This window comes from Myotis lucifugus, unplaced genomic scaffold, assembly GCF_000147115.1.
Source record: "Myotis lucifugus unplaced genomic scaffold, Myoluc2.0 scaffold_50, whole genome shotgun sequence".
NCBI lineage: Eukaryota > Metazoa > Chordata > Mammalia > Chiroptera > Vespertilionidae > Myotis > Myotis lucifugus.
Window position 1 is genome coordinate 6512620 of NW_005871098.1, and position 27777 is coordinate 6540396.

General features: G+C 37.8%; 2 protein-coding genes across 5 annotated transcripts in view; one reads left to right on the top strand and one right to left on the bottom strand.

Moving 5' to 3' along the window:
• Positions 1-19376, top strand: part of RNF13 (ring finger protein 13) — a 166833-nt gene extending 147457 nt beyond the window's left edge. For all 4 annotated transcript variants that reach the window (XM_014455799.2, XM_006088663.3, XM_023753761.1 and 1 more), the window contains 2 exons: positions 17639-17719; positions 17980-19376. In XM_014455799.2, coding sequence (XP_014311285.1) covers positions 17639-17719; positions 17980-18341 — 443 coding nt within the window. In that variant the 3' untranslated portion in view covers positions 18342-19376. The remainder of the gene's footprint in view (positions 1-17638; positions 17720-17979) is intronic.
• Positions 19377-23499: 4123 nt separating this feature from the next.
• PFN2 (profilin 2) overlaps positions 23500-27777 on the bottom strand; it is a gene marked incomplete at its 5' end in the record, with an annotated part of 4953 nt that continues 675 nt past the window's right edge. The window contains 2 exons of the mRNA XM_023753762.1: positions 23500-23808; positions 25798-25990. Coding sequence (XP_023609530.1) covers positions 23711-23808; positions 25798-25990 — 291 coding nt within the window. The remainder of the gene's footprint in view (positions 23809-25797; positions 25991-27777) is intronic.

Below are 27777 nucleotides of genomic sequence, written 5' to 3' on the forward strand. Positions count from 1 at the left end.
CCCATCGCTGGCTCCACCCCTACTTCCCGCTATCACTGGCCAGGGCGGCAAAGGCGCCCGATTCTCTGATCATGGCTGGGGGCAGGGCCGCCTTTGAATGTAATCCCCCCGGCTCTTAGCTCCCCCCTGGGTTTCCGATCACTGTCAGTGGCAGGGGGCTTCTTCCTGCTTTCCCTTTCGCCTCCCTGCATTGTACCTACATATGCAAATTAACCGCCATCTTTGTTGGCGGTTAACCGCCATCTTAGTTGGCAGTTAATTTGCATATCGCCCTGATTAGCCAATGAAAAAGGTAGCGGTCGTACGCTAATTACCATGTTTCTCTTTTATTAGTGTAGATATATATATAATCTTTATTCTGCTCTGATCTTTATTATTTCCTTTTTTAAATAAGTTTGGGCTTTGTTGTTCTTTTTTCAGTTCCTGTAAGTATAAATTTAGCTTATTTGAGATTTTTCTTGTTTCTTGAGGTTGGCCTGTAATCCTATGAATTTTCCTTAGTGCTGCTTTCACTGTGTCCCATAGATTTTTGGGTTGTTTTTTTCTCATTTTTGTCTCAAGATGTCTTTTGATTTCTTCCTTGACCTCATTGTTAAACCAGTCACTGTTTAGTAAGCTTTTGTTTATCCTCCATGACTTTGTGTTTTTTTCAGTTTTTTTCTTGTGATTGATTTCTAGTTTCATACCATTGTGGTCAGAGAAAATGCTTCATGTGATCTCAGTCTTCTTAAATTTATTGAGATTTGTTTTGTGTCCTAGAATGTGGTCCATGTGCACTTGAAATGTACATTCTGATGCTCTGAAGTTGTTAATTAAATTCATCTCATTTAGTGTGTCATTTAAGGCCACAATCTCCTTGTTGATTTTCAGTCTTGAATATCTATCCACTAATGTCTATGGGGTGCTAAAATTCCCTACTATGACTGTATTACTGTCTATCTCCCTTTATGTACAAGATTTGCTTTTTATTTAGATGCTCTTATATTGTGTGCATCAATGTTTACAAGGGTTACATCCTCCTGATGGAATAATGGGAGCACCTTTATCATTGTGTAGTGTCCTTCTTTGTCTCTTACTGTAGACTTTGTTTTAAAGTCTATTTTGTCAGAAATAAGTATTGCTACCCCAGCTCTTTGTTCCTTTCTATTTTCATGAAATATTTTTTCCATCCCTTTACTTTTAGTCAGTGTGTACCTTTTGCTCTGGGGTGGGTCCTTTTATACAGCATATACAGGGTGTCCCAAAAATGCACATACACTTTGAATAATTATAAGGGCAGTGTTTATTAAAATACATTTCATTTTAAAATAAAATGTAATAAATCTACAAAGTGTGTATACATTTTTGGGGGACACCCAGTATATACTTCTTTTCTTATCCATTCAGCTACCCTATGTCCTTTGATTGGAGCATTTTAGCCATTTACTTTTAAAGTGATTGTTGATTGGTGTGTATTTATTGAGATTTTATTCTTTTAACTATGTTTCTCTGTTTATTTTTTCTTCTTCTTAAAAAAGACCCTTTAGCATTTCTTATAATACTCGTTTGATGGTAACAAAGTCATTTAGCTTTTTCTTGTCTGAGAAGCTCTATTTCTCCTTCCATTTTAGATGATAGCCTTGCTGGGTAAAGTAGTCTTGGTTGTAGGTTCTTGCTTTTCATGATTTTGAGTATTTCATGTTCATCCTTTCTGGACTGAAATGTTTCTGTTGGCAAATCAGCAGACAGTCTAATGGGAGCTCCTTTGTAAGTAGCTACCTGTCTTTCTCTTGCTGTTTTTAAGATGCTCTCTGTCTTTAACCTTTGCCATATTAATTAGGATGTGTCTTGGATTGGGCCTCTTTGGGTTCATCTTGTTTGGGACTCTCTGCGCTTCCTGGACATGTGTGTCTTTTTCTTTTACCAGGTTAGGGGAGTTTTCAGTCATTATTTCTTAAATAGGTCCTTGATCCTTTGCTTTCTCTCTTTTCCTTCTGGTACCCCTATGATGCGTATATTGTTACTCTTCATCTTGTCTCAAAGGTCTCTTAAATTATCCTCATTTTTGTAAAATTCTTTTTTCATTTTACTGCTCTGATTTTGTTTTCTGTTGTCTTGTCTTCCACATTGATTCTATCTTCTGCTTCATCAAACCTACTATTTATTCCTTCTAGTGTGTTCTTCATTTCAGATTTTGTATTCTTCATTTCTGACTGGTTCTTTTTATGGCTTCTGTGTGCTTTTTCGTGCTGTTGTAGTTCTAAGTTCCTTGAGCATCCTTATAACCATTGTTTTGAAGTTTAGAGTATCTGATAAATTGCCTGCCTCCATTTCATTTAGATATTTTTTTGAAAGATTTCTCCTGTTCCTTCATTTGGGTATGTTTCTTTGTTTCCCCATTTTGGCTCTCCTTTTGTATTTGTTTGTATATATTAGGTAGATCTGCTATGACTCCCAGTCTTGGTATGGTGGCCTTCTGTAGTAGGTATCGCATGGGACCCAGTGGTGCAGTCTCCTTGATCACCTGAGCTGGGTGCTCCGTGAATGTCACTGATGTGGGTTATGTGGGCCCTCCTGTTGTAATCGAGCCTATTCATGCATGGGGTCGACTCTCAGGCAGGCTGACTGTGAGGATCAACCCCAAACACAATGTATGAGCCTTTGTGCAGGTGCTAACCACATGAAACAGATTTGTCTCAAGGGTCTGGTACCTGCCCAGATCTCCCTGTGTATATGCTACTAGTGAAGCTAATTGGATCCTGCTCTCATGTTGTCTGAAGGTGGCCACTCTGTGTTTTTGGTCTTGGGCCTCTTGGTAGGGATTCTGGGGCTTGCCAATATCAGACACTGTCTGTTACTGGCCCTAGCAACCTGTTTGGAGCTACAAAGTGATCCACATTTTGTGGCCATCTCTTCTAGACCTGGGTCTTCATGGAAAAATCAAGCTGCGCACTGAGGCTGGCTTTTACCAGCACTGGGCCCAGGGAAAGGTCGGCAGAAGCCCCAAGACACCCCAAGATCCACCTCCACCTGCCTGAGTTTATCAGGTCTAAACAGACCAAGATTTGGTCATGTGAAGGGAGGGCTCTTCCATCATTTGGGCTTATGAGAGAAAAATGACTCCTGTCCTAGAGCCACATAACTCAGTCTGTCTCAGATTCTGTCAGGTATTGATTTCAGCAGGATGCAGCCACCAGGAGTTAAGATGATGGGGCTAGTGGATCTCCCATGAGGGGGAGATCTTTTTCAAAGATTTCTCCTGTTCCTTCATTTGGGCCATGTTTCTTTGTCTCCCCATTTCAGCTACCCTTTTGTTTGTTTCTATAATCAGGCTTGGGGAAAGTTGTGGGATGTGGCCCTGGCCCCAGAACAACACAACTCAGTTTGTCCCGGATTCTGCCCAGACCTCAGAGAGCAGAGCCACCAGGAGTTGGATAGGGCTGCCAGGAGCCTGGAGACTGGGGACAGTAAATCTCCCATTTGCTAAAAACTCCAGTCAGGTCCCTGGGAACATGAGAGGAATAACCCTGCCCCAAAGCCATACAATACGATATGCCTAGTGTACTGTAATGTCGCTGACACTTCTTGAGTCTGCCCAGACCTCTACATCCTGATCCAGGCAGCTACAACTTTTCATCAGGGCTCCACAGAGTGGGACAACAAGGAGTCAGGAGTTAGGGATTATTGCATTCCCGATGTTGATACTATATGGAGAGGCATGCTCCACCCAAGAAAGGTGGCATCTGCAGTGTGGCAGAGTGACTCAGCACAGGAATCCTGGAAGCTTTCCCTTCAGTGCTCCCCCCCAGAGCCACAAACCCCAGTGTCTCCTCACTTGACTCTAGTCTGCTTCACCCTCCCTCTGTCAGAGCCCAGGGTGAATGGCTACGAATGAGATTTTGTGCATTGTTCCTTCTCTGTGGCGGAAAGAATCCCCACAGATTTTCATAATCAGATGTTATGTGTGTGCCTCTTCCCAGCTCTGGTTCTCTGGGTTGGGGAGCCCAGTTTGGGATTGAGAACTCATACTCCTCAGTGTTTTGCAACTGAGATATCCCTCCTGAATCTCAGGTGTTGCTCATGGGAACAGGGCCAGCCCCCTTTCTGTATCCATCCTTCCTACCAGTCTCAATGTGGCTTTTTCTATAAATCTTTGCTTGGTCCTGGGAGGAGGTGAGTGTAGCATCCACCTACTCTGCCGCCATCTTTTATCATTCTTCTTCACTTTTGAAGGACACTTTTGCAGGGTACAGAATTCTAGGTTGGTGGTTGTCACCCCTAACACTTTATATATTTCCTTTCACTCTCTTGTTTGAATGATTTCTGAGGAGAATTGGAGGTAATTATTTGTCCTATATAGGTAAGATTTTTAAAAACTCTGGCTCTTCAAGATCATTTGTCCGATTATTTTGCAGTTTGAATATGATATGCCTAGTATAGTGTTTTTTTGGCATTTATCTTTTGTGTTGTATGATCTTCCTGGATTTCTTGTTTGCTGTCTTTCATTAACATGAAGAAATTCTCAATCATCCTTGCTTCAAATGTTGCTTGCTGCTCCTTTCTTCTCATTCTGGCATTCTGTTATGCATATGCCACACCTTTTTTTTTTTAAGTTGTCCTACAGTTCTCTGATTTGTTTTCTAGTCTTTTTCTTTTCCGTTTTGTTGGTTTCTAATGATATATCCTCAAGCTCAGACTCTTTCTTCAGCAGTGTCCAGTCTACTGAACCCATTAAAGGCATTCTTCATTCTGTTAAGTGTTTTTGTTGTTGTTGTTGTTTTACTTCTAAGGGTTTCTTTTTACTTCTTAGGATTTCCATCTATCTGCCTACATGATCCATTTGTTCTTGCATGCTGTCTGCTTTATCTATCAGGTGCCTTAGCATATTAATCACAGTTGTTTTAAATGAATGGTCTGATAATTCCTACATCCCTGCCATATCTGAGTTTAGTTGTGATGCTTGCTCTGTCTCTTCAGATTGGTTCTTTTGCCTTTTAATTGAGTGATAGGAACTCTAGTAAATGGTCGTTGGTGGTGTGACGTAAAGGTGTTGAGGATGGGAAGAGTCCATAGTCCTATGATTATGTCTCAGTGTTTTTGTCAGTCTGTGGCTTTGAGCTGTGAACTTCACCAGTGCCTCTGTTTTTCCCCAGCCTTTGTTGGGACCTGATGGCTGCAGAAGTATTTCCCTTCTCCCACACAAAAGGCTAGAGTTGAGTATTTCCCTTCTCCTGTGTCAGTTAGACTCTGTTTAAAAATAAAAACCTGGTAGGTTATCTGGTTAGATAGCTTCTCTTGAGGGCAGGATTGTTAAGATCAGAATTTTCTGGTATATTTCAAAATGGCTACTTTCCCTTTGCCCCCTCTCCCCCCGCCCCACCAGAAGCTCAAGGGGATTTTTAAAAATATTTTTTTAAATTGATTTCAGAGAGGAAGGGAGAGGGAAACAGAAACATCATGATGAGTTAGAATCACTGGCCAGCTGGCCAGCTGCCTCCTTCATGTCCCCTACTGGAAGTGAGGCCACAGCCCAGGCATGTGTCCTGACCGGGAATCAAACTATGACCTCCTGGTTCATAGGTCGGGGCTTAACCACTGAACAACACTGGCTGGGCTCAAAGGGATTTATTTTTCTCCAGTATTCACTATAAGAACCTGATAGAGCTCTACAAGGTAAACTCACAAAAATGTTCAGGCTCCCCTGGAACTTTAAACTCTCAGACTTGTACAAACTGAACAACTGGCAATTCATCACTACTATTCAGGTTCTCCTACTCTGGTACTGGGTTCCATGCAAGTTTCTACTCAGGGGGTTTCTGCTCTGATAAGTTGTGATCTTCTCTTCCTATCTGTACATCCAATTTTTAGGGCAGTAGTTTGCAGGTAAGTTTCACTTCTCTGATGGATCTAGGAAGAACTGTTGATTACAAAGTTTGTAATCTTTTTACTCCTTAAGACAGAATGCCACTTTCTAAGCTCTTTGTATGCTGTCCCAGAAAACCTCATGTAGAGTTTTTGCTGTTAATCCTCACCTGAGGACATTTTTTTCCATTGATTTTTTTTCTTTAGAAAGGGAGAGAGAGAGAGAGAGAGAGAGAGAGAGAGAGAGAGAGAGAGAGAGAGAGAGAGAAAGAAACATCCATGTGAGAGACACAATGGTTGGTTGCCTTCTGCACACATCCTGACTGGGGCAGGGATGGAACCTGCAACCCAGGTACATGCCCTTGACCGGGAATTGAACCTGAGATTCTTGGATGTTCAGGCAAAGGCCCACACCAGCAAGGGATCCCGTAGAGTTTTTAATTCTCAAACTTGTCCACCTGAGCCTCCAGCAATTTATCAGGTACAGTTTATGGTTTTCTACCCTGGGGCTGGGTCCTGCAGAGGTTTTTGCTCCTGGGCTCTTGCTCCAGTAAATTGTGATTATATCAACCAATTAGTCCAATTTGGGGGCAGTGGTTTTCTCTGAGAACTCAGTCCTTCAATAGATCTATTTTCAGTTTGTTCAGCTTTTTCCTTGTGAGTACAGGACTGAAGTCTCTGCCTTTTCCCCCACCCTTCTACTATTACTTCTTCATACCACCTTGGTTATATGTGTGTGTTTCTCTAGATCATTTGTTACCTAGGAGTGAAACTACTAAGTCATAGAGTATGTATATCATCAAATGTACTGCACTGTGCTAAGTTGATCTCCAAAGTGTTTATACCAGTTTACCATCCCATAAGAGGTATATGAGAATTCCTGTTACTTTACAAATTGCTGTGTTAATCCAGAATCCTTAGAAAGTTTTATGTCCGATCACATCCACCTGCCTTGTCTAAGATCTTCATTTAGTATTTTAGCACCAACAAAATTATTCATTAATGTTAGTGATTTATACAGACTGCTTTAAAAATATATTTAAAAAATACTGTCCTTAAGTAATAATACGTTAACTTACACAGTAAATTTCAGATTTAAACATCTGTTCATGCATTCAGTAAATAGATATTGGGAACTTACGGTGTTCTAGACATACTGTTCTACCTAAACATTGGGGATGAAATAGTGAATATATATCAAAGGAAACCTGTATCTTTATGCGAATTCCTATTACATAAAATGAGATAGGCCTCACATATGAAAAGTTATTATTAGTCTACATCTTAAAGATATTTTTCTTTGAATAACTACATTATTTTTAGTCTCCAAGAAACATTCATACTTAGCGTTGCACTTAGTAGGAACGCAGATAATTGCTCATTGCTCTAAATTGTAGTTAAATCACAAACCATTTAAATTCAGTTAGTCCTAAAAATATTACTTAAACTTACCAATCAGCTGTCAGAGTTCAAACCTTTGCTAAAATATCTTCCTTTGTATCCATTGACAGTAGATAGTTTTTAATTTTCACAAATGATTCAACAGTATAAAACTTTATTCTCAGCATACCTATGATTATTCCATTGTAAGCCAAAATATGAGAAATTTAGAACCAATCATTAATGGATGGATTTCCTCTTAAAAGTGGCAGATTAAACACATTTTGATAGTTGTATTGTCTGAAAAAGTCATACTTTTTATCATAATTATAGAAAGGATAAAATCAAAATGGTTTGCACATGAACATAGAATTGGAGAGCATTTTAATTTTTTTAAAGTTATTCCTTTGCCTAAATGTTACACTTTTTTTTTTCTTAGTCAAGGTGCTTATGGCTACACAGTCTTACAGTATGAAATGCCTGTTAGGCTTACCACTGTCTGAGGATAATGACAGTGTTGAAAACTGATGTTCTTTATGCCTTTTCAGTTTAAGGATTGAAGTAATCCAGTTTACCAAGAAGGAATCCCACCTACTTTTTCTTACTTGTGGGAAGTTATCTTACCAAGAATTCTGAGTTCAGACAGCAACATACAATCACACGTTGTACATTGCATAGCTCTGGGAAGTTAGCATTTGTTCTTCTTCATCAGAGGTTTTGTATTTGTGATAATTATTTTTTGGCAGATAGCAATAAAGTGCCTTGAGGAAGTATTGCTTTTTCCCTAATTTGCATAAAAGTGCTGTTGAGCCAGGAGAAGTTTTGGTCTGAATATGGAATGATTAATGTAATGCTGTAGCCATCTTAAAAAACAATCATGTGTGCAATCACCACACCCAAAATGTAAATACTTTTACAGGACAAGTCATCCAGTTTCTTTCACAAGTATACAAAGGGGGCAAGACTTGTTAGATTAAGAGAGATTTACAAGTCATCACCCAAACATTACAAACATCTGATGCAGTGTTTGGATACTAGTTTGAATAAATCATCTGTAAAAAGACAGGTTTGAGACAATAGAGGAAAATTTATCTTTAAAAATACAGGTTTGAGACAATTGAGGAAATTTGACTATGCCTTGGTATTGGATGGTATTATGAAATTAGTGTTCCTTTGTTACATATGATAATAGTATTATGATAGTATTATGATTGTTTTTTAAAAGTATATATGTCTGTATATATATATATGTATATATATATATACACATATATATATACACACACAGACATATATTTGATTTTTTTATAGTCACCTTTGCTACATTGAGAGTTGTAATGACAGCCCAATGTAGTCATCTAGAAGAAATTCTGCTTTATGCCAAAGTAATGTAGGCCTAATGCCTCCTCCACTTTAAACCCCAAGTGTACCTGAGGCTGCTCAAAGTTTTTGTTTAAACACATTTACATGAAGGAAAAGAAAAATAATTACTACATTAGAACACACAAGTAGTAAGCATGCATATAAATCTGAGTTGTTGAAGTGGGCTGTGGAAAAGTGTAACACCAATATTCTAGTGGCCTGGAAAGGAATAATGAAAAAAAACATGAAACCTTTAGGACTTAGTACAAAAAAACGTTTTAAGTACTTGAGGTCTGATAGTATTTACCACTTAAAAATTCCTTTAACTTTGATTTTTCAAGATAATGACAAATAATTTAATCTGTTTAGTTCTCTATTCAGTAAGTTCTTGGGTAGTCTATCTGCATACTGCATCCAAGTTAAAACCAATAAAGACTAATATAAAATAGCTGTTTAGAATACAGGGGAAAGTTAGTTTTTTTAAGAAAAAAAAAATTACCCAAAATGGAATTCGGCCAATCCTAATGTCAATGTTTAGGCTTGGATTTTAAGTTTGTTATATAGATTTATTTATGGTCTCTAAGGCAATCATTTTTATTCTTATTCTCAATTAATGAATTACCACCACCACCCAAAAGTTGCCAACATAATGCTCTTTCCTTCAGTGGAGTCATTTGTTTCCCTACTTTGCATGCACTATCATTTCATCATCAGAATGTATAAGAAATGTTTGACAGTTAAAGTTGTAGAATACAGCTGCTAATTTATAGCACCCTGATAGGTTTATAAAAATGTGAAACCATGGGAGATAGGAATAAAAAACCATCTTCATTCCCTTTCCTTGTGTGGACAATCTGAAGATCAAAAGAGTGTTCTGGCTTATGAATTGGAAACATTTTAATTTCTAATAAGTGGCACCTCTGTATATACATCCCTTGATGTGTAGATAGGGCTAACAATATCTGCTTCATAAGGTGGGTGGGAGATGTAAATTAACATATGAAAAATGCTTGTAACAGTGTCTGACACACAGCAACAGCTCAGCAAATGGTAGCAATTATTATTACAAAAACAAAACCCCTTAAATATTATAAGATATTAGTGTCATCAAATTCAGTCATTAAACATTTCTTTTATGATGAAAAAAGAGGATTGTCAAAATCATGAAGCAGCTTAAAAATATGTAACCTTATATTACACTTGCAATCTCTTTCCAATAACAGTAAGTTGAAGCTAGTTATATTTTTGTTTTAGAATGTTTTGGTTATGATGAGGTAATATTAAAGTAAAAGGAAGGTATATTTGTTATGCTTGTTCTAGTATACTGTAATGGTTTTGACAAAGTATGCATAGGTTAATAGAAAGAAAAAAATCCCAATGTAATTGTTGCAGTTTTCTTATAGTTGTATATTCAACTATTAGATACTTGAAAACATGAAGGGAATATAGAACACTTCTGTGGGTACTCATCACTCCAGTAAGTTATAGCACCAAACCTTGGTAGTCTTAATAAAAGAATTTTTTTTTTTTGTAATCCTCACCCGAAGGTATGTTTTTATTGATTATAGAGAGATGAAGGGGGCAGGAGGGAAAGGGGGAGGAAGGGAGGGAGGGAGGAAGGGAGGAAAGGGGTAGAGAGAGACAGATATCAATTGGTTGCCTCCCATATGCACCCTGACTGGATATGTGCTCTGACCTGCCATTGAACCTGCAACCTTTTGATGTACAGGACTATGTTCCAACCTACTGAGTCACCCAGCCAGGGCTTAAAAGAATTCTTATAGGCTTAGAATGTAATGGAAATGTTATTGTTAGGAGAATCTTTAACGTCTTGGAAATACAGGGTATCCCCAAAAAATGTATATACGCTTGAATAACTACTAGCTCAATTTTAAAAATGAAATGTATTTTAATAAACACTACCTTTATAATTATTTAAAGTGTTTGTATACATTTTGGGGGGACACCCTGTATTTGTCAATGAACCAAAAAAGAATTTGGCTTTGGAACTCTTCTATAGGCATAGCCTGTAATCAAACCAAAGAAATCACTATCTTGAGGTCCTACCATAGAGTAGTGTATCTGCAAAGGTTAGTCAGCAATCTGACACATTTACCATACTTTGGGGACATGATTATCCTAAATATTCCTAATTATCTTACTGATCTTAATCTTTGCAGCTCTTCTGGAAATGTCTGTGCTGATTAATACTTCAATGACTTAAGTACTGACTGAGCCATGTCTAGCACATATAAAATATTAATAGTCTTTTGTTGTTTTGGTGCTTCTGAAGCTTCCTTATAAATTTATTAGTCATTGTTCTCCTCAAAATTGCTCTTCAATTGAAATTGTGATTTCCTGAGTTTCCTGTGTTATGCAGTTAATGCATTTCTCCAAGTCTGTAACCATAAGGAACTGGTTACCACACACCATGTTTCATAACAGATGAAAAATCCTTATGGGAGCTATATCCCTACCACATCAGCATGAGGAGACAGATCCCTAAGATAAAAATGATTTTTTAAAAAACGGGTTTCATATTTGTAATTTTAAGGTAGTAGGGATTTTTCTTTTATAGTGTAAACATTTAAGGTTTCCCAAGATAGTATGCATAGGAGGAAGATTCTATTTCAGAGACTGAAAAAAGCAATATAGCATTTTATAGCAGATGACATAAAAACGAAGCAATATTTAAATTTTATAAATTTTTATTTCTTTATCTATTAAGGCATGCTTTACATATTAGTTTTTATAACTACATTAACTGCTCTTAATCTAGCCTTAAAAGTACTAGGTGCACCGCGGTTAATAATGCGGATTTTGTAATCAAAGAAAACATGATAATTTCAAGAGAAACATCAAAAGTGCTTTATTCAAAGTAATGTCCATCGCTAGCTACACATTTCCCCATCTTTCAGGTAATTTGTGGATACCATCCCAATAGAACTTTTCTTGTTTTGAGGCAAACCATTCAGAGACCCAATTTTCCACTTTGTACATTTTGAAGTGCTGCTCAGAAAGTGCATGTGCCATCGATCAGAACAAGTGGTAATCTGAAGGAGCAAGGTCTGGTGAATACGGCGGGTGGGTTAATACTTCCCAGGCAAGATCTTTTAATGTGTCTTTAACTGGTTTTGAAGTGTGTGATGGTGCGTTATCATGAAGCAAAATTACTTTACCTTGTCTTCTGGCCCATTCTGGTCGTTTTACGATCAAAGCGTGGTTCAAATTGATTATTTGTTGTCGGTAGTGATCAGTATTAACGCTTTCACCTGGTTTTAGAAGCTCATAATACACCACACCTTCCTGATCCCACCAAACGCAGAGCATTGTCTTCTTTTGGAAGCTGATTTGGCCTTGCAGTCGATGTTGATGGTTGACTGGGATCAACCCATGATTTTGTGCATTTCGGATTCTCAAAATAAATCCACTTTTCATCGCCAGTCACAATTTGATGCAAAAAAGACTTTCTTTTATGCCCGTTGAAGCAACATTTTACTGATGACTTTTTGGTTTGCCATTTGTCTTTTGTTCACTTGACGTGGCACCCATTTTCCTTCCTTTAAAGTCTTTCCCATTGCTTGTAAATGATCAGAAATTGTTTGCTAGGCAATGTTTAATCTTTCTGCAAGTTGGTTTTGAGTTTGACATGCATCTTCATCCAGAAATGCTTGTAATTGTTGGTCTTCAAACTTTTTCAGTTGACCTGGACGTTCTTTGTCTTTCACATCGAAATCATCACTTTTAAAGCGTTTAAACCAGCGTTCACAATTATCTTGAGATGGAGCATGTTCACCATAAGCTTCCTGAAGTATACGATAACTTTTTCTTCAAAATAAAATAATGAATTAAAACTTCCCACAAATGCTTTTTTGGCACGAAATTCGACATTTTTAAGCGTAAAAGTATCTGGTATTAACACCTTCAGCAAATTTGACATGAAATTTTGAAGCTTGCTGTCAATACAACAAAGTAGCATACATATCAAATCGCCTATATATCAACATATGTGTAACTCCATCTATTGAAAAAAATCCACATTATTAACTGGTACACCTAGTAAATATTAGTTCCTTTGCTCAATCCTAATGCAAATTTGGATTTAAAAATATTTCATTATGTTGTCTTTTGCTCAGATTTCTTTGGAACTGGTATGGAGGAGAGAACAGCAAATAAAATTTGCTTATTTTTCTAGAAAGAGCTGCCATCATGGGATTTTTGTTTTACTGGCAAAGCTGGGAATAAGTAGCCAGGCACTTTCTCTGCAAGGACAGTAGTTTTTGCTTTGAAGCTCATGAATCCATTGCTACATCTTTCCTGGGCAGATTATTTAAAATGTATATATTTTAAGCCATTATTTCTCATGAAACCTGTTTAGCTCTGAACATTCACTGTCTTTTATTTTGAGGAAACCTATCCTGGTTGACTTATGGCCTGGACTAGTTTGTTATAAAATTGAATAAGCTCTGCATCAATTTGTTTGCACTGGCTAGACTGTTTTGAACTAGCTCATTTTTGAGTCATCTGTAGAAATGGTGATTCCTCTTTCTATACCTAATTTTATGTCCAAATATTTTTGTTATAACGTGGCTAAATGCAGGTCCCCACCTAATTCTCACAATAGACTGAAAGAAGGCCAGTGAAGGTTGAAGCAGACCAGTGTGAGATGACATTGGAGGGGAAAGCAGGGTCAGGTCATTGACAGCTATAAGAAGTATATCCATAAAGAGCTCAGATTTTATTCTAAGTGAAATGGGAGATCATTCTGATGGGATTGACATATGTTTGCTGTTTTTTAAAAATCATGGAGAAAAACTGCATGGGGCAGGAATAGAAGGGGGATTAGAGAGGCTCTTATAGTAATCCAGGCAATTGGACCACAGTAATTGAGGAGACAGGGAGGAGGGATTCAGCAATGTTTTATAGAGACAAGTTTGTAGGGCATAGTGACAGACTGAATGTAGGTCTAAGGGGAGAGGCATCAGGTTATTCCTGAGCCTGGTAATCAGTCATGCCACTGCAACGGCTGCTGTAAGTCTTTGTGTGATTCCTGTTCTGATGGGTCAGACCTTTACTGTACCTATGACCCAAGGTTTCATGGAAAAAACTAAGGAGAAATCGGCCTCAAGGAGGAAATCAAAGTTCTGTACACCTGCATATTATAACATTTCCAGACTGAAGAGACACATTTTTCTGAAACATTATTCAAATAACAATGCCAAAAACATTCCAGACAGAAATAACAAACATGAATCTCACTCCTCCCACAACTTCTGAACCATCCAGTCACTATTAATTGGTCAAGTCTTTGTGTGATAAAGCCGGGATGTGTTTCATATCAGCTTTCCCAACTTCAGCACTATTGACATTTTAGATGGGATAATGCTTTGTTGAAGGGGCTGTCCAGATCATTGTAGGATGTTTAGCAGCATCACTGACCTACTAGATGTCAACAGTACCAGCTTCCACTTTTGAAAAGCAAAAGTCTCCAGATGTCACCAAATGTCCCTGGGAGGGCAAAATCATTCCCAGTTGAGAACCACTGGTTCATACTAAGGAACAAAACTTTCAAGAATGGTGCTGATGGTAACAAAACTAACATTTATTAGCACTTGTTATAGCCCTTTAATTTTATGCTACCAGAACCAGTGAATTGGTTATTTTTTTTAAAGATCTGCTAAAGTTGTAAATCGTAAAAAAATAAATGCCTTCAATTTATCTTTACATTAAAAATAAATATAAATCCATTCAACAGTTGGGTGATGTTGGGCCGTGGCCTTGAATATGAATCTGCTGACTGGATTTCAAAGCTGTCATGGTACATGATGCATTTTCCACTATTTTCAGTTTCAGGTATTTTAAAATGGGAAAGACACTGGATTCTGCTTTCCTTCTTGCTTTTTATTAATATATGCTTGTCCAATTTTTTTTTAGATTTCTCACCTATACCTCATTTAATCAAATTTTGGCTGTATTAAAAGTATTCTTAATACAGTTAACCTATTTTTCAAATAAAACCGGAAGTATTTATAATCACAGTTCAAGGGCTACTGAATATTTAATTAAATCACATAACTACCCTAAGTACCACAAACGGGTTCAGGGTTCAATGGCCGTTGCCGCTCATTCCTTGTAAGGATATAGTTCATCTGATGGGACAGAAGCATACAGTTCATCTGCTGGGGTTATTAGAGAGCAGCCTCCTAGCCACAGCCTTCAGTGTATCATGTCATATGCCAGCGTGTCCATTGGGCCAGTTTCATCAGGTAGAGATTGGTTAAGAGGCTGTATATGCACCAAACACTATGTAAAGTACTCTACTTGCATTATCACTTTTAATCCACAACAGTCCTAAAACATAGATATGTTAAAATGTTTTTCTTTGAGAATGCTGAACATATAGATGGTAAGCGTCTTGCACAATACATAGGTAATACATAACGTGATCAGGATGGGAACCCAGGCATTCTAACTTGTATTTTACCACTTCATCACCAGTCCAAGGTCATCGGAGTTAATTATCTCCAGAGCACTAGGCTTTACTTTGGTCCATGACCAAAAATGACACCTTTGAATCTTGACCCGTCATCTTTAAAATAGTGCTGTGGCTTGAAAGTAAGGGAGATCAATATAAACCCATCACTTGGAATAATTCCAAGGATTCAGTGTCTCTGAAGCCTCAATTCCATACATTTAAGACTAACCCAAATGTTGTATTCCTGTATTCCTTTCCTATTGCTGTGGTAACAAATTACCACAAACTTAGTGGCTTAAAACAGCACAGGTTTATTGTCTGTAGGTTAGAAGTGTGACACAGATCTCACTGGTCTAAATTCAAGGTGTTAGCATGGCTGCTACATTTTTTTTTTCTGGGGCTCTATGGGAGAATCAATTTCCTTGCCTTTTCCAGCTTGTAGAGGCCATCATATTCTGTTTTGTGACGCCCCTCCCCTCCATCTTCAAAGCCAGCAACACTGCATCTTCCCGACCATTCATCCATAGTTACATTTCCCTGATTCTGACCTTTTCTGCTTCCCTCTTGCACTTTTAAGGACCCTGTGATTACACTGGGCCCACCTGGATAATGCAGGCTAACCTCCCTACCTTAATAATGCAAAGCTTAGACCTTTGGATCAGTCTGTTCCTGTTCAGTTGTATCAGCTGTCTGTTTTTAATGGACATTATCAAAAGTTATGTCTAAAAGCTTAATTTGTATGAGAAATCAGTCATGACTGGATTGTTTAATGTATTAAAAATGTAAATGGATCAACTGTATAATTAGATATAGAAACATTGGAGTCCTCTAATTTTTTAATAGTTTGAGATGGGTATAATCAGTTTCACCAAATGCCACACACAAGGTTCTAACACAGAAGAACCTTGTATTTGTTATCGGATGTATCTGATACTGAACAAAAATTAGTAATTTTCATTGAAATTGTCTATGAGTCCTCCTGAATGTGTCATTTTAAATGACTGAAGGATGTCAGTGGGATTGTGTGTCATGTTCATCCAGCCCTGCTGTCCAGACACAGGCTTTCTTTCTAACGTGTGTGAGGTGGGCACTGAATTTAACTGTTGTAAGTGTTCCCTGAATGTTTTGTAAGTTTTTACCTAACATATTCATTTAATAGAAAACACTGAGTTAAAAGCAGTCACAATGGTCACTGCCACTACACAAAAGCCACTATTGACTCAAGACTGTATGTGCCATATGATGTAAGACTGCCAGTTTCTTTTTCTTTTTTTTGAAATATATTTTATTGATTTTTTACAGAGGAAGGGAGAGGGATAGTGAGTTAGAAACATCGATGAGAGAGAAACATCAATCAGCCGCCTCCTGCACACCCCCTCCTGGGGATGAGCCCGCAACCAAGGTACATGCCCTTGACCGGAATCGAGCCTGGGACCTTTTAGTCCGCAGGCTGACGCCCTATCCACTGAGCCAAACCGGCTAGGGCACTGCCAGTTTCTTAAAAACTTACAACTATACTTAAATTCCAGAAAGAGCTATCCTATATAATAAAAGCCTAATATGCAAATCGACCCAACAGCGGAATGACTGGCAGAACGACCGGTCACTATGATGCACACTGACCACCAGGGGGCAAACGCTCAATGCAGGAGCTCCCCGCAGCCTGCAGGCCCCAAGCCAGCCAAGGCGGGTGCCAGTGGGGGCCCCCCGGATCGTCCCACCAGTTGCCCAGCACAGGGAGGCGACTAGTAGTGGCATCGGGGGGGGCGGGGCTGGCAAGCAGGCAACACCAGGCTGGCCAAGGAGGGTGCCCCCCCCATCACCCAGCCGGTCGCCCCACAGATGGGCCCTAATCACCAGCCAGACCTTGGGACCCTACCCGTGCACAAATTTTGTGCACTGGGCCTTTAGTGAATTAATAAACATTCATGATTTAAAGGTGGTAAGTTCAACAATAAGAAATTTAAAAGGGCTGTGATTGATAATGATAAACACCATTTAGTGAATGCCTTTGATTGCATTATCTCATTTCATTCTCACAATCCTACATGGTAGATGGAATCTTTGCTCAGATAAAAGAACTGGATGTCAAAGGCTAAGTAACTTACTAGGCAACACAGAACTGGCAAATGTTGGAACAGAGATTTGAAGCTCAATGTGTGTCTCATTTCAAATGTGTTTTTATTCACTACTATATATTTTTAATTATGTTCTAACATGTTTCCATTTTTACTTTAAAAAAAGGGCAAAATGTTGTCTGTGGCATAAAATATTTCAGAACTAGCAACTGCATAGTTATATAAAACACTAATGAAATTATTTTTATAAAACTTTTACAGAGGTAATCAAGGTAAACAAATAATATCTTTTAATTTCTTATTTTAGGTAAAATGTTATTTATTTACATTAAAACTTCAGTTTCCTGAAGTTGAAGCAGGTCCTTGACAGAAAACCAAAGGTATCACTTAAAGACAGATAAATCAAAAGGCATTTAAAATAACTGAGGAAAACCTAATTCGAAAAGTTAAGAATACTTCTCTACATCTTTTAATCAGTGTTATTTACTGTTTTCTGTCATAGGAGATGAATATGATGTATGTGCCATCTGTTTGGATGAATATGAAGATGGAGATAAGCTCAGAATCCTTCCCTGTTCTCATGGTATGAAAAATTACATATTGCTTTGAATTGACATAGTAAATTTATATTTAGGTTCAGTATTTAGAAGACAGAAAATAGTTATTAGCACACCATAAACCAGGCCCTGTACTAACTAGTAATATCGCATTATAAAAATTTACAAACTTTTGTCCCTACATGATGCACATATAGATCAGAGTACGATTAATAAACATGGTAAAATATTAAAAATGTTCGCAACCACAGTGTACTTCCTAAAGATGTGTATTTTACTTCAACAGCTTATCATTGCAAGTGTGTAGACCCTTGGCTAACTAAAACCAAAAAAACCTGTCCAGTCTGCAAGCAAAAAGTCGTTTCTTCTGAAGGTGATTCAGACTCTGACACAGACAGCAGTCAAGAAGAAAACGAGGTGTCAGAACATACCCCTTTACTCAGACCTTTGGCTTCTGTCAGCACCCAGTCATTTGGGGCTCTGTCGGAATCCCGCTCACATCAAAACATGACAGAATCTTCAGACTATGAGGAAGATGACAATGAAGATACTGACAGTAGTGATGCAGAAAACGAAATTAATGAACATAGTGTTGTGGTCCAGCTGCAGTCTAATGAACAGGATTACAACATAGCAAATACTGTTTAACCCAATCAGAAGATAATTGGGTTATTTCCCTTTAAATGTTTATTTAGGTATATAATTTGATTTTTTGCTCCCTTCACAGATTTCTGTAGAAATAACTTATTTTTTAGATTTCTACAGTTTAATCTTACTGAAAGTTGTTGTTTTTTTTAAAATCTAGTATTTATCTGCAGGAGTGTACTTCATTTTACTAACAAGTAACAATAGACTGGTACTGTAACTCAAGCATCAAATCAACTCTTATTTTGGAATGAAATATAGCCAAAACATAAAAAAAAAAAAAAATTCAGTACAGCTTGCAATTAAGATCTAGATCACAGTATGCAAATTTTGTGCTTTGCACACAAGTCAGTGCTGTGGCCACCTAGTATTAGTTAAGCCAGCTCCCATCTCCATAAAGCTACCTAGAGTTGTTGAATTGGAATGTTTGTTCTGGTATTACCCCAAATTGCCATCATGAGGGAGAGGCAACGAGGCAATTTAGCATTTTTCCTCCCATTGGCACCAAAACTCAAAGCTGTCTTTTTCCTTTCTATTCCCAAGTAGTCTTATCCTGAAAGGAACAGTCTATACTGGCGCAGATTTCAAGTTTTAAGGTTCTTAAATACTATAGTGTTACATATGAATTGGATTCATCAGCTAAAGTAATATGTCACTGGACTTAACTTACTGAATTTCATATCCTTAAGGGTTTTATGTTGTGATCGAAGCAAAAAGGAAATGCTGTACAAAAATACCAAACTTCAGCAACTGTTAACATGCAGATCATATACCTCTCAATAAAGAGCATCTATGCTGATTAGCCTTGCTAAACTATGTATAGAGGAAATTGTTCAAGTATTGGATTTGAAAATAATTGCTTATGTTTAACAGAATAATGAATGTAAACAATTTATGAAAAGCTAAATTATACTATACATCACTGTAACTATGTAGAAAATATAGACATATATAATCAAAATGCTACGAATTTTTATATAGCCTTGTATGAAGGGAGTTTGAATGTTAATAAACACGTTTTCCACTTTAAGAACTTTATTTGTTGTACTGAAATATTACCTACATTAGCCTTATTTTTATATACAGTGCTATAAAGGTATAAAGGTATAATGATTATGGTAATTTAGGTCAGATAAACACACCTTAGAATTTTATACAAGGTAACTAACTAAAGCAGTTGGGTAATTCCCCAAAAAGTTTAAACGGCCGTCAAAATCATTCCAACAACTGGACATTTTGGTACCCTGTTGTAAGTATGGTATAACCTTACAGTACACTGCTACACAGCTTCAAAAGGATAAATTATCTTGATACATCTGCATGGACATGGGAAAATGTTAGTGAACAAAAGCACATTAGAAAAGAATAACTATACTATGTACATGAGCCTTTGTTGTAAAAAGAGAAAAATTATACATTTTTAAAGAAATGTAACACTATTGGGGGAATTTCATTTTCTGAATTGCTTTTTAGAAAAATTCTTATAATTAACAAAAAAAATTTCTGCTTATGAAAAGAAAAACTTGAATTGTCAAGCTGATACCACCTCATTCCCCTCCCCCTCCTTTTAAATAATAAAACACAGGCATGAGAAATAGAACATTAGTTTACTAGGATAGCAGAGCTTTGGAATTTGGTCATTTGAATAATTTCATTTAACCTAAGGTAGGGCGTGAGGATAAAATATTGAACTCAGTGTTTGGCACATAAACACACAATAAGTAATAGCTTTTATAGTTATTAAATAACAACATTTTTTTAAATGGGAAAAGTTAAGTCACTGTAATGTGTATTAGATACTGTATTCCCTCAGTTCTTAATCTACACTTCAGATCAAAGGACTTGGTTCCTTTAAATTTAAGTTAGGAGATTTTCTAAGGTAAAAATTACTTTTTTTAAATACTCCAAACTTACTTTAAGTTGTAAAATCTATTAAGTCTTAATTAAATTACTAGTTTTAATATTCAATTTAAATTTTTTATGTCTTCACAGTATACACAATTTTTTAAATAGGACACTAAATAAAAATCCAATTTGTTTAATACCTTAATTAAAAATTTTTCTGATTATACAAGGACAGTCACCTGGAAACATACCCTAGAGATAAATTTATTTTGATATTCAGAAATACATATGTAAAATAAATCTATATTATATACTGTACATACTTATACTGTATGTAACATCTGTTTATATCCAAATTATTACTTAACATTCATTGGTGAGCATTTTCTTGTGTCATTCTTCGATGACTGGTTTATCCTCTGGACAGTCATTTATATAGCCCATAACCCTGAAAGTTAAATTTTGTAGCTTCCCAAGTTTAGCACTATAAGTAATGCTATGTGATGGATATTCTGGCATATGAATTTGTATAGCTCCATTTCCTTAAGTTAAATTCCTAGAACTAAGTACAAAGCAAAGATACATGCACATGTTTTCAGAAGTGTTTTTCTAATGAAATTGTGTGTAGGGGGCCAATGTTTAGTTTCATTATTTACTTTTTTAATGATACAGATGCCCACTACTGTCTTCTACTCACCTATAAACACCCCCAACACACATCCCCTCACCTAACTTACAGGTTCATTCATTAAGGGTTTCACAATTCTGGTGCGGCTTTCTAATTACCCCAACAATTCTTTACAACTCAAGTGTGAATGTATATTACCATAAAATATCAAATCACTGCAACCCAACCACAAAATTTTCATTTGACCCACCTTTTGTTCCTAACAGAGATCTTAATGGGTCAGGAAGTTGAGGTTTTTGTTTTACAATTTCTAAGGTATGCCCACTCAACTACCAAAGTAGGCCCAAATCCCTATCTTCTAAACTTGTACATCCCTGAGTGTACAATCAAATTCAGAACTCTTGCTTGACAACACTTCAAAGAAAAAACTTAAGTTATGCACAGTATATTCAAGTAAGGCAAAGAGATTAATTCTCCTTCCCTAAACCACTGTTTCTCAAAGGGTAGCACACAGGCTACTTAAAGTGATTCAGACTGACCTGGCAATTGTTTCTAAATGATGATCTTGGGCTATGCATAACCTACATCTCCAGAGTAGAACTCTAGAGCCCCAAATCTGCATTATAAGCAGCTCCCAATTCCACTCAGACTCACCAACTTTTGAGCATCCCTGCTTAGAGCTTGATAGTTCATGGTGATGATTTACCTAAATAGTATTAAACTAACATAGTTACTAAGCTGCAATATATCTCAGGGACCTTCTGACCTCTGGGATTAAACTTGACTTATAGCTATTGTGAACATGTCACTCCAAAGCCAGAAATGGCAAGAACATCCCAACCATCTTATATGCTGCCTAAGGAATGTCTTCTCTTATGTGAGAGTTCCAATGGGCTCACTGCAGTCTGCCGACACAGCCTCCAAACCTAAAGAAGTCATACAACAGCTCAACACAGAAGAATCCACAATGCAGAAACCCTTGTTGGTACTGGGGCCTTACTGCTCACTAGATTTCCCATGTAGAGACCATCAACAAAAGAAAAGTATTAATTTCTAGTGGATACGTTAATTTTTTTCTCATAAGCCTGAAGATGAGCCTGAGATAACTAAAAACCATTTTAAAAGGTCAAAGACCATTAAAAATAAATTCCCAGCACTCATTTTATTTATAATAAATACTACAGGAAGTGGAATAGGCCATCAACCGAATCTTTCAAAACGATTATATGCTTACAGCATCTTTTGGCCTATCCTGTATATTAGCATTGTGTCAAAAATCAACTGTAACAGTAAGCCAACAATTTATATAAACAACATGAGTCTAGAGTATTTGGTTGGAATAAATTTATTTCATCTGTCTGTAAACAAGGTGTTTAATAGTTATGGCATTTTTTAAAATGCATATTAAATCAGATGAGTTAGACTGTATCCCAGATGTAACAAAGTGCAGGGAAAGAAATGGACAAATCAGCAACAAGATTTGTTTTTAAATCTGTACATTATCCACAAGGCCCAAACAATAGAAGCAAATACTAGAATGTCCCTAAAGTAGTGCCATTCAAAAGAAACCTTTTACAGGTCAGTTAAAATCCATCTCACAATAGCAACAGTTCATTTTAACAATAGTATGGCACAGAATACATTTGAAAAAAAATTCATCACAAGACAGCCACAATAATGCAACTTCATATAAAAACTTAAGCTGCAAATAAAAATTGGTCCTATGAAGAACAAACTGGACACACTCCAGATGGTTATGCTGGGACACCTAATGTCCATAATGGCAGCCTTTTACAATTTTACTAAAGAGTAGGTAGAGCTGGTGTGCAAAGAAAAAGATAGGAACAAAAATCTGAGCTACTGCAATGATGAATGTCCCTGGGGATTCAACCAGTATGTTTATTGTGAGGTCATGGGAGGAAGTGCCTTTTGCTCTTGTTTTGCAGTTGCACTCTTAGTATGTCCTGTAGACACTATGAAAAAAGGTTTGTCTACTCCAGTGCAACAACAATACTGAAAGCAAACTACTGCAGCTCTCAATAGTTCAACAAACAGGATTATTAATTGGTTAAATAAACCAGGCACTGCATAAAATAAGGTGGAAGCAAACCAAACAACTTATGTGCGAAGGGAGGGGGTGAGAAAAGACAAGTGAAGGAAAGATGCATGCACTTTTCCCTCCCAACCATGCGCTACAAAAGGAAGACTAAATGAGCTAAGTAAATGCTCAAAGTGCTGAAAAGACATTGATCAAATTAGAGATTGTACACCGGCACCTTGCTTATTAACTTATTTTAGTAATCAATATCCCATTAATTGCTAAAACAAAGTGATGCCCAACTTGGCATGCCCCCTCCCCCCAAATTTCAAGGTATCATGCAAATCATTGTTGTGCTGCAATTATGTTGCCAGATAAGGGTTGATTACATACAGTGGTTAACATACAAATAATCCATTGGGCAAATAGGAATCATGACATTAGAAAATAGGTAAAGAAAAATTAGCTACCACATAGTCTGGCAGCACTGTAACCATAATTGGGGTGGTGATGAAGACAGTTGCTAGGTAGATGGGGAGAGGCTGCTTACACATCAGACCTTCTCAGGTATAAAGCGAGTTCATATGCTTTCTTGTTAAGTGTGCCTCCGTGGACACCTTCCTTTCCCATGACTATAACCAATGCTGGAGTACACAAGGAAACAAAACAAAGTGAACAGAATTATTTAAGGGGGGAGGGCAGAAAGAAAGATACCTTTCCCCACTAACAGAGGGATACAAAGGAGACCAAGGTTCATACCCCATCACCTGCATTGCTAATAAAGTTTCCGGAATTAAGACTCGAGCTTATGCTAGGAAAGTTTACGAGCAATTCCCCTAATGCTGAACATCTGCCTAGCAGCTAGAACCCAGAGTCTCTCAAGTACTTTGCCATTGAGTATGCCTTCTTATTCAAGCCGCCTCCATGGACCCCTTCTTTTCCCATTACAAAGACCAAGACTGAAAGAGAAAGAAGAAAAGGGTTTCAAAAGAAGGGTTAATCAAGAAAGTCACATAAGTTTTAGCAGACAGAACCCTAATTAATAAGTTAATATTAAGTTAGTTTTCCATGAACTGTCAAGCACTGAAGTCAACTAGATCTCCAAAAAGGAGAACTTTCAAACTAGTTATATACTAAAAACTATTAACTGCTTCTTGGAAGTCCAATCAATGCAGCTGCAGCGCTCTATAAAAATATCTTCACACTAGCTAGGGAAAAAGGAGTGTGATCATTTATCTTCTATTCTAGGGCAAAACACTGCTGGTTAGTATGACAAATACATATTAGACTGGCCCTCCCAAAAAAACTTAAAAAAAATTTAGGTGATTATTTTACAAAATTCTCCCAATTTAACAAGCTTGATTAAGTACAAACTATTAAGTCTTACCAGTGAGGTTAAATGTGTCTATTACCCCTAGAGCAAAACCAAGACCAAATTTTAAATAGCATTTCCAGTGCTATTCAGAAAAGATGAAATTAAGGTTTCTAAGGTGTATGCTTACTGATATCCTCCTCACTGTTCTAGCTTTGTTTTTAATTGAGTCTAAAATCTTGAAATAGATTTACTATTTCCAACAACAGATTCTTCTATGATGAGGTTCAGATTTTACAATCACAGCCACTAGATGTCAGCAGTACTATATGGTATGAAAATCTCATTCCTGTTTTATGTCACATGGTTGATGCTTTTTAAGTTATCTGAGCCCAGCTAATATTGGAAAAAAAAAAAAGTCTATTACTTCAGTCACCTAATTTTTATTTCTTTATTTTTATATATTTTTATTGATTGATTTCAGAGAGGAAGGGAGAGGGAGAGAGAGACAGAAACATAAATGATGAGAGAGAATCACTGATCGGGTGCCTCCTGCACACCCTCTACTAGGGATTGAGCCCGCAACCTGGGCATGTGCCCTTGACCAGAACTGAACACGGGACCCTTCAGTCCGCAGGCTGACACTCTATCCACTGAGTCAAACTGGCTAGGACCACCTAATTTTTCTATGGAGCAATAGTCATAAGCATCAACTCACATCAGAATAAGAGTAACCTTTAGGATGATCACAGGGAGTTGGTAGGACCATTTTAGTAAATTACAGCTCAGGGGAGTTTCAAGTTCCTTCACATGGTAGATTTGGTCTTACTTAGACGTGCCAAGTCTGCTGTATGAGACTCACAAACCCTCTTTATTTACAAAATATTTACACAGGTTAATACATTTAAATATAGCTGTAAATCAATCAGATGCCATAATAAACCCCAATTTTGAAAGTTTTGAAAAAGCAGTGAGACTTATTTTCTCCAATGTTGACAACAGTCAGGAAACACCAGAATTTCTGGGTCAAATATATAAATGAAATATAATTTTCTACTTTTCCTATCTAAATCACAATCACATTTAGTCTTTGAAAATATTTTAGTAATGGGACAACTTACTCCAAAACCCTTATTCTAATTATTTCTTTCTTCCCTGCCATGTTTTTAATAGAAATATGAATCAATGTTAATTTTTCCATTTTTATGCTGAGCAATGAATGATTGAAATGTAAGCAAGAAAGAAAAGGAAGAGATCCAAAGGTCAAAGACTCAAAGGGAAGAAAGTAACCAAACAATCAGAGTGATTTAACAATCTGATTACACCATAAGATTATCATTGAACATGTCAAGCAGTTTGAGACAAATTTGGATTTTCAGTTTACTAAAGCTGAAACTGGAGAGTTGGTATGAATATTCTATTTTAGAATAAAGTCAAGATCTCAGAGGCTAGGCTGTACGTGCAGCTGCTGTAGAGTAAGTAAATTTAAAGCAGTGCCTCCCTTCAGTGCTGGGCAGTTCACAAAAACCACCTTAATAGCCATTATGGACTAACACTTTTATTCAAAATGTTAAAGAAACTGCTTAATAAGTTGTAATGTAACATGCAACTTTTAACAAAAGAGTGCCTTGCTTACCTCTGCCAGCTCTGCCCACTGCAACGTTGTATGTTGGCTCCCCACCTTGACTCTTTGTCCTGATGTCCATTGTGCAGTCACCATCCACATACAGACTGTCTCTGATCACTGAGCACTTCTTTGCGCCAAGAGTCAAACCGTTGGTAAAGAAACCTTCCCGATCTTTTCCTACAATCATATCTATTTCTACTGGCTGTCCCCCCCGTGCCCAAAAAAGAAAAAAAAAAAAAAAGAAAAAGAAAAAACACACATGAAATTAGTTAATTCTTTTCAGGCCTCAATATAACAGGAAAGACTGTGTGCCAAGTTTTTACTACCAGTACAAGGCATCCACATTTCACTAACATAAAATCAAGTTTTAGTCTTTTCTAAAGAATAGCTTAACCCCATATGATTACATGTTTCATATTAGATTTCACAGTTCACAGTGTAGTCTGCTAACTAAAGACCACTCTATGAAAAGAATCTCAATTCACCCTATAAACTTTCAGCAATAGCCTATCATTACAGTCAGTCATGTTGCATCAAATTTAAAGTTGCTTGAAAGTTTCCTGAAATAAAACCTAAAGTCCATGCTTATAGCAGGTCTGTTCACTTCTACTCTGCTTCAAATAGCTTGACATCTCCCCACAAGTACGAACTTCAAACTCTAGAGCTCAGCGCATTCCCAAATTCGTATTTCCCTCCTATTTTTCTAGCTACTACTCTAACTTCCTTTCCCCTCCCACCTCAGTAATCAGTTTTTATTCCGGCAAATGCAAAGAAGATTCTGCCGGTAGCACAGCAGTAAGCAATGGTAAAAACAAAACAAAATAAAAAACCCTACAGAAAACGGAGAGGGATTTGAAAGAAACTGAGGTAGCCACCAGAATCGGAAAGGAGGAAAGGAGAAAACGTGCCTGCTAACATTCCATGAATAAGAAGGAAGGCGTCGCCCCCATCAGAACTGCAGAGTCATAGCAGGCCCCAGCCATTTCCAAGCACACTCCCGCAATCTTCCCAGCCAGACAGCGGGAACTCACACAAAAAATCAAAAAGACTGCAGAAAAAAAAGTTGATCACCAGATGCCAATTCTCTGTAAGAATTGTAGTCCACTGCAATAGGAGAACTTCAAGTACTAGCATCAAGGACTGAGTTCTACACAGTTAAGTCTGAAACCATGTTAACTAGTACGAGAATAATTAGTACCCTTAACAGGGGGCATGAATTTTAGCGTTTTTTGGGAAGGGAGCGTGAGGCCAAGAAACTAAGGGAATGGTCTCACTGACACGATCGTCACAATTTTGGAAAGAACCTTGTGCAGAAAGAGGCGAAACAATAAAGCAGCATTGGAGGCTTAGTGACAATTATTCCCTACACATGAGTCAACCAAGTCAAAACCATCAAGTCACAAAATCAGGCACTGTGAAGCATAAATCTGCGTTAGTTCCTCACTACCATCACGAAAGAGACTTGGAGAACTGACGTGTCCCCTTGGTGTTGGCAGATTACTGAAAACCCCGTAAAGGCATCCCCTTTTTTAGGGCTGTGTTGCATAATTGGGAATAACGGTAAATCGATGACTCTCCATAGGAGGAGGAGAGAAATCAATGGCAGTTCGCCATCTTGGAGAATTTAAAAAAAAAAAATCCTACAGAGCCAGGGCTGAAGTCGGGATTCACGAATCCACCTACGTCGTTGGTGTACATTTCTCCCAACCCCAGAGGCCTGGACACCAGCAAACCTACGCAAAGTCGCCGCGAGGATCCCGGGGGCCAAGCAGCCTCCTCACATCCCGCGGCGGAGGGGCGGCGTCCGGGGGCGAGAGGAGCCGGGCCGCGGAGGACCGGGGGGGCCCGGTTCCTTCGGGAAAAGGAAAGGAAACCTTCCGGGTTCCGGGGAACCGGGGGACGCCCCGGGGAAAAGGGGCCCCCTTCCCCGGGCCCGGCTGGGGGGGGCCCCTCCCCCCAGTTGGACCCGGACCGGCGGTGGGAAGGGGG